The sequence below is a fragment of the Falco punctatus genome, assembly GCF_963210335.1.
Source record: "Falco punctatus genome assembly, chromosome: 6".
Lineage (NCBI taxonomy): Eukaryota > Metazoa > Chordata > Aves > Falconiformes > Falconidae > Falco > Falco punctatus.
In genome coordinates this window covers 14,319,181-14,326,205 of record NC_137585.1, presented here as the reverse complement: position 1 = coordinate 14,326,205, position 7,025 = coordinate 14,319,181, and the positions used below count along the sequence as shown (strand labels likewise).

Below are 7,025 nucleotides of genomic sequence, written 5' to 3'. Positions count from 1 at the left end.
GTAAATCAGTACTTCGGCAAAACCCGGTGTCTGTTATTTAATAAAATTTGGTAATAATTGTTACCTCTGGACATACTCCAATCAATGCATCTGCTTTGGAATAAAACTCTTCCTTTAGAGAAATAACTATCATTTGGAACTGCTGATGTGCCTGTTCTCTTATGAAACTTGATACCTTTGGAAAGAAGCCAAATATTTCAGTCAGTCAGTTCTGGCAGACTTAAACCATGCTATAGTTAGGGAATGATCAGGAAAGAACTAACTAGGGTAGCTGCAGAATCCAGTAATTCAGTTCTGAAATAAGCAGGATAAAGGAGAAATAAATGGTATTAAGACAGATACTTTATATGTTCTTAAGAAAACCCCTCAGATTTGCTGCTTTTTGAAAAGGTGTATGAAAATAAATCATTCACTCCAATTAATAAAGTTACAGAAAAAGGCCAGTGCCAATGAAAAATATTTTACTTAATATAACTACAAAGGAAGGTGGAAATTCCTGAACAAGGAAAATAAGTGTGAAAAGGTTGTTACTGGCTGTATACTACAATTATCAATTCTTATGCAGACAGCAGTATTTTTTCAATGATCTGTAAAATAAAGGTACAAATACAAATTGGCAACTAAATAAATCAGTGTTCCACAATATAAATCAACTGCTGAATAAAGGAAACCCAGCACCTTTTTAATTAGACTTTTGTCTGCACAGTTATATCCATGTGATAGGTAAGTTATTTTTTTTAGTGGAAGAATTGCCTTTAGTGAGTTACAGAATTCACGTTCATTTTACAGTATAATTACAAGTAAATTATTGGAGATCTGCTTTAGTAAATACTTAAATGGAAAGAATGCAAAGAAGGTGACTCAGTTCTAAGCATAAAACCTGGATACCAGTGAGTACTAGCAACATAAAGTTTTCCATATATCATTTTTGCTCACTTGAAATATTTAATTCCTCTGTCTGAAGGTTTTGGTGCTTTCCAGCAACAACTGCATTTTACAGATACAGAAAGAGATACGAAAGAGCCCAGAAGCAAGGAAACATTAGGTTAATTGTACTTGCAGATCACTGCAATTTTGCTTTTGATCATTCTGCAACTGAAGACACTTTCTACACATGCTTAAATAATCTAACTTTCCTTGTAACTATACCGAGATAGATGTTGAAGCCAATGAAAGGAATTTTCTAGGAAACTACCATTTCGTCACCCTTTTCCTGCATTACATGGGCAGCTGCTCTCCAGGCACAGTATACATTACAGCCTGTACCACAGGTTGCCTCCTTCATATTGCTAACATGAAAAGCAGCCCCTTTCTGTCATCCTGCCCCAACTCCTCCACACTGCATCTTGTCGGGGAGCAGCAGGCGGGAAAAAGACTGCACAAGGGCAGTAAGCCAAACAGGACGTTCTGGACAGGGGCTCTGCAGCCAGTATCCTCCTGCCTTACTGGAGATGGGCACCTCCAGCCATGGAGGTTAAAAAACAGGTAGAATCCCAGTTCAAGTTCAAAGCAGGAAGCTCAGCATAACTTCCCAGTCAGGTTAGATGTGCCCCAAGGATTCAACTAAAGGATTAACGTAGACCGCACACTAAGGACATTTCAGGGTTAGCCCCTAATGTGTAATATAACCTAAGTTTAATAGCTCTTTGGCTATAAAGTGGTATTTATGGATGGTATTTTTATAAATAGACTATAAGTTCTGGTCTAATATACTTAAGCTTTCTGCATTACTGTCCTTTATTTTCTTGACTATACATCTTCAAAACATATATTACTGTTGCTGATGGGTCAAATGAAATATGGTACCTTCGAACTGTAAAAATACTACCAATTGAAGGTTATAAGCCTGGGAACCATGTGGCAACAACTGTTAATGACAGTCTTTTGTGGGCTATGAACGTGATTTTTAACTGAAGAAAAGTAAACCAGATTTTAAATACGTTTGAATTTAGAAATCTAGTTGCATAAAGGAAAAATCAGCTATTCTTTGTAGCGTTTGGAAGAATGGTGCATTCTTAAAGTGGCCATCTCTTTCACCAGATATGTCAGAACAAGCTTATTCAGAAAGGCAAACTGCAGCCAAGTGCCTCATTAGTGTGTCTCATTAGCTGTGTTAATGCATCATTTGTAGTCTCTGTGGAAAGTTGGTAATATACTAGAAATCATGAACTTCATGGAATGTGTACGTAATCGGCAACTGCTGCATCCATAACTACAACAGGAACTTACATGGATAAACTAGCCATCCAGATAACTGGCAACTTTTTTAGGCATGACCTGGGATCCCTGCCCAGCTCCAGACAGAACCATGGAGAATTCTACACTCATATCCAAAAGACCACAGAAGTCTGCAGAGATAGGAAGTACTAATCATCTGATATAGTGCCGCTTTGATAAAAGGCAAAAATGTGAAATTCAGCATGAAACAGTAATAGCAAACAAGAAAGACAGTAAAGGAAACGTGGAGGCAGCCTGCCTGCCTAAGTCATCAGCCACGATACATTTGTCTCCAGATTTACTAACATCACTGGTATTTAACCAGAATACATGATCTTCAGCTGTTATATGTCAACTCACAGTGGTCCCAAGTGAAAGATTAATAACTAGAAGTGTACCCTGCTAAAAAGCTTAGATCACAGAAGTGTTCTGTGATCTGATGCGTAATCTTGTCTTGTCATCGAGAGCCAAACCCTAAAGCCTGCTTAGTTATTTCCATTACAGTCCCATTACATCTAATCTGGTGTTGCTGAAACACACTGGACTGAGTTAAAGCAAACTCAGGGCATCATCATCTGCTCAGAAGTAGTGGATAATGAGCATCCCTCATGGACTTGTAGCCCAAGGAATGTTTAAGGAACTCGGGTTCAGGAAAACACTTCTCACAATGCTACACTGAGTCAGTAACCTCCGAGGCTGAATTCTATCTGGCAGGGACAAGTAGTGGAGCTTCCCCAGCTGTCTACTATAGAGGTATCCTCCAAGCAAACTCAACTGTGATGTGCCAAGTACAGCAAACTCCTTTAGGAAAGGGGGGTGGGAAGGAAGTTTGGTGTTTATAAAACTGTTTTTGTTTGTTAGGCTCCACCAAGACTGACAATACTATTAATGCAATGAGAATTACAGCTTGATCTTTACATGGAAAGGAATGTTTCCACAGAAGAAAACCCAGGCACCTGCAAAGATCCTTTTGATTCTTCTCCTACATACAATCTCCTTGTATCCTCCCAGAGGCTCAAGTCTACAGCTGGCAATCTTTACTGTTTGTATTCTATCATAAGTTTTTGTTACAGTGAATGATTGTTACCAAAACAGGAAAGAGAAACTGAGAGAACAGGAAGTTACTTTAATGAAGAATTCATGTGACTAGAATGACAGGAGTGATAGCCCTTAATTGGTATTAACTTAAAAATATTTAGTAGGCAAGCTAAAAATAAATACTCCAGTGATAGAATGACTCGACTTCGACATGACGCTCCTTTCTACTTAGAAGTAAGGGAACTCAAAAGGCCTTAAATAGTCCAACCAAACACACCCAACCAGCAACTCACAAGTGACCTTCGTGTCAGACTGTACCACGTGGTCATGCAGCATGCTTTCACACTCCTGACCTATTTTTCTCAGCTTCACAGTTTGGGGACTGATTAAAACCCAGTTAGATTTCTATCAATTTAAACCTAGCCCCAGTCTAACATCTCATACAACCATTATTTCAGCCCTAAACCAAATATATATTTTAGAACAGGTTAAGATAGTGTAATCAATCTCTTTAGCCAAACAGCCTGTAATGAAGAGTAGTGGTCCTTCTACAAAAGATATTATATTCTTGATAAAAGGATAAGGTGAAAGGGACCAACTTACTTTATCAATGTTTGCGTTATCCAGGGCAGCATCTATCTCATCTAAAACAAAAAAAGGTGCTGGCCGAAAACTGTAGAAGACAAAACAGTGTTTCGCATTTAGATGCAAAAATGTTAATAAACATTCTGATTACTTTAGAGATTCACTTACTCCATCATAAAATTTTGATAAATAGTAATGACAGGTAAAGAATAAGGACTCCAGTAATGCTCAAATAGAGTATTACAAATGTGTTAAAAGTAATTTTTTAAGTTTATCACTATCAATCTTCCTGCCGCTTACTCAGCCACATACTTGGGTAATACCATAATATTTCTTTTACCTGTGTATAGCAAACACAAGAGCCAGAGCTGCCACAGATTTTTCACCTCCTGACAAACTGTCCATTGGCATAAAGCGTTTTCCTGGGACCACACAGTTAAAGCCAATGCCTTCCAGATAAGGCTCCTCAGGATTTTCAGGACTAAGGAATGCCTGGAAATGCATAAATTTCATTATTAATAGTGACATTTATAAAATTATTAAGATGGACAGGCTTAAATAGTGACTGAGCTAGTGCTGAAGCTGGTAAGTTGGCTTCACTTGTAGGAACACCTGTTCATCTATACCAAAGAGTAGCACTATAAAATTTCCCAGTGAATATGCCTTAATGAATCATGAGCCAGGAGGCTAGTTAACAAAACCATTTGGGAAATGGCTCTACATATTTGTTATTTACAAACTTTCAATTACCGAATAAACTTGATTTTATCACCTTTTATGTAAGTGCTCTATTATTAGAGTCTTAGACTTCAAAAGCAGTTTTCTTTTTTGTTCAGAAGTAAATATACTTCAAAATTACACTTTTTTGTGAAAGGTTAGTTTTACAAAACCTAGCTTTGGGCTGGATAAAGATTTTAATATAGGTAGCCTTCTCTATATTTTATATACTGCTTCCCAGGTCCAAAATGTAAAAAGTATATTTTAAAGGAATGTCCATTTTACCAAATCATTAAAAAGCATGATTGATAAGCTAATTGGTACATGGTTTATTTTTCTCTATTGAAGAGACAATAAAACAATGCAGTCTCTTCCCCTCTACCCAAGCGGATAGAGATAAAAACTTCCTTAGTTGACACTCATTTCAAATGACTCCTCTCAGATCACAGACACAGTGGAAGAAAAAGAAAATGAAACATAACTTTTAATTTGATTTAAAATAATTTCTGTGGTAGATAGTCCTGGAAGTAATAGCACCTGCAGCATCTTTGTTTTGTGGGAGGGATGCATATTTTATTCCTTTTCTCTGTCGAGAATGCCTGTCATTGTTACTACAATGTTCTTCAGGCTGTAACCATGTGAGAGTTGCATTGCGAGATACTTGACTTCTATGCCACTGCATGTATCTATGCAAAAGGAATATGTATGGACACTGTAGCTTACTAGGAAACATCAATTCCTTGCATATCAAGATATGAAAGGAATGACATTCCTTTCTCCACAGAAGAGGAATGAAAGAGAACTGGTGGTGAATAATGAATCTGTGTCTGTGCAATTTCTTAAGCAGTAGTTTCTTTTAAAGTACTGTAATACACAATGTGCTGATGAAATAACTTTTAGTGAACTATACATTCAGTGCACAAATGTTCTGAGTCTACGTCTGGAAGTTAAACTAACTCGATCTATCAAAGCTTCTCTTTTCTTGACTAGATAGTAAAGTATTATTAATATATTAAGAAAAATTAAGAATTTTTCATGTTACAAATTGTTAAGGTTGCTTAAAAGGCAGCTGTCCAAGCTTCACCTTAGGCCACTTCCTCTGATGGCAAACCTCAGAGCTAACCCTTTCCCTTAGCTGACCAGAACAATCACCACACAGAGCAAGCACTTCCCTTCAGTGCAACTGGACCAGCTTCCTTTAGCTGCTATGTTAGTAACTAGCAGGCAGTTTTAGCTTCTCAGCTAATCACAGGATAATCTCTTGACCACAGGTTACAAATCAAGGCAGAGCATCACAGGCCACAGAAAGACAGCACCCAACTAATTACTTCCAGCAATGACCCTGGAAAATACTGGTTGCTACAGAGGGATTCAAATTCAAGACCTTCCTGATATTTAGCCCAGGGAAGAAGGTATATGCCCAGTAATCATGAAGAAAGAAATGCGTTATTATTTATATTTGTAAAATTATTTCTACTTTATTATTTGAAGATATTTTTTGATTTTAAGTGTTTACTGAGTATCTGACTCAGGGAAAACACAAACTCTGAAGTTTAAGACAGACAAGAGTTCAAGCCTAAGCCTTTTAAACATTCAACCATCTACAGAATTTGATGTAACCAAAGCATTTGGAAGTTTCCTCTTTACTTTTGGCATTAATACTGGAACACTAGCTAAGATTAAGACAATTGTGAGAGTTTTTCTACAGGTTTCTTAAAAGTTGCAAACATACTGAGCCTGTCCTATTAAAGTGTTTATTTAAGTGGGGTATAAGAAGCTTCAAAACCTCATATAAACACTAGCATTGAAATAGTGATTTATGATTTTTAGTTTTATTTATACTAACGATTAAGTGTTTTCAACTACTTATTATTGGTATCACCAGGTCTGTAAACCAATGTTATTTTTAAATTGAAGTACCTGAATGTATTTCACATTTGTGTCATGATAATTTCAGGTCTGCTAAACACAAACTAAGTAGTTCCCAATTTTGTTAACACTGTAGACCACATTTCTCTGTCTAATGTCAAGCGTGCTTTGGCACATTATATACCTATTCCTCCTAACCCTAACATTCCAAAGTCTTCATTACTGTGTGATTTTCTTCTTCAGGACTGAAGCTGTCTTTGGAAACACAGAAGTATTAGTAAGTTCTCTTATTCTAGATAAAGCATCCAGTAGACCTTTTAAGTTGAGCACCTAAGAACATGACGCACCTGGGCACTACTGTTTCTGCAAAGTTTCTTGTAGATCTGATCAATAGCTAAGGAGGCATGCTCAAAGCACTGGTTGAAAAGCTCGTATCTTTTTTTCTTCACCAGTTCAAATTCTTGCTTGTATATTCTGGCCTCCTTTTTGCTGGTCTCAAAAGCTATTAAAAAAATTACTTAAAATTACCCCTTCATAAGCCTCTAAGCAAATACACAGAAAAAATACATATTGTGTACCATAACAAACAAAGGAAAATA

The 7,025-nt window shown here is 36.9% G+C and overlaps 1 protein-coding gene across 1 annotated transcript in view; it reads right to left on the bottom strand.

Annotated features, from left to right (window-relative positions):
- Nucleotides 1-7,025, bottom strand: part of SMC1B (structural maintenance of chromosomes 1B) — a 37,778-nt gene that overhangs the window by 2,998 nt on the left and 27,755 nt on the right. The window contains exons 21-24 of the mRNA XM_080390849.1: nucleotides 6,774-6,928; nucleotides 4,181-4,332; nucleotides 3,859-3,928; nucleotides 65-175 (exon numbers count right to left, since the gene is read on the bottom strand). Coding sequence (XP_080246975.1) covers nucleotides 65-175; nucleotides 3,859-3,928; nucleotides 4,181-4,332; nucleotides 6,774-6,928 — 488 coding nt within the window. The remainder of the gene's footprint in view (nucleotides 1-64; nucleotides 176-3,858; nucleotides 3,929-4,180; nucleotides 4,333-6,773; nucleotides 6,929-7,025) is intronic.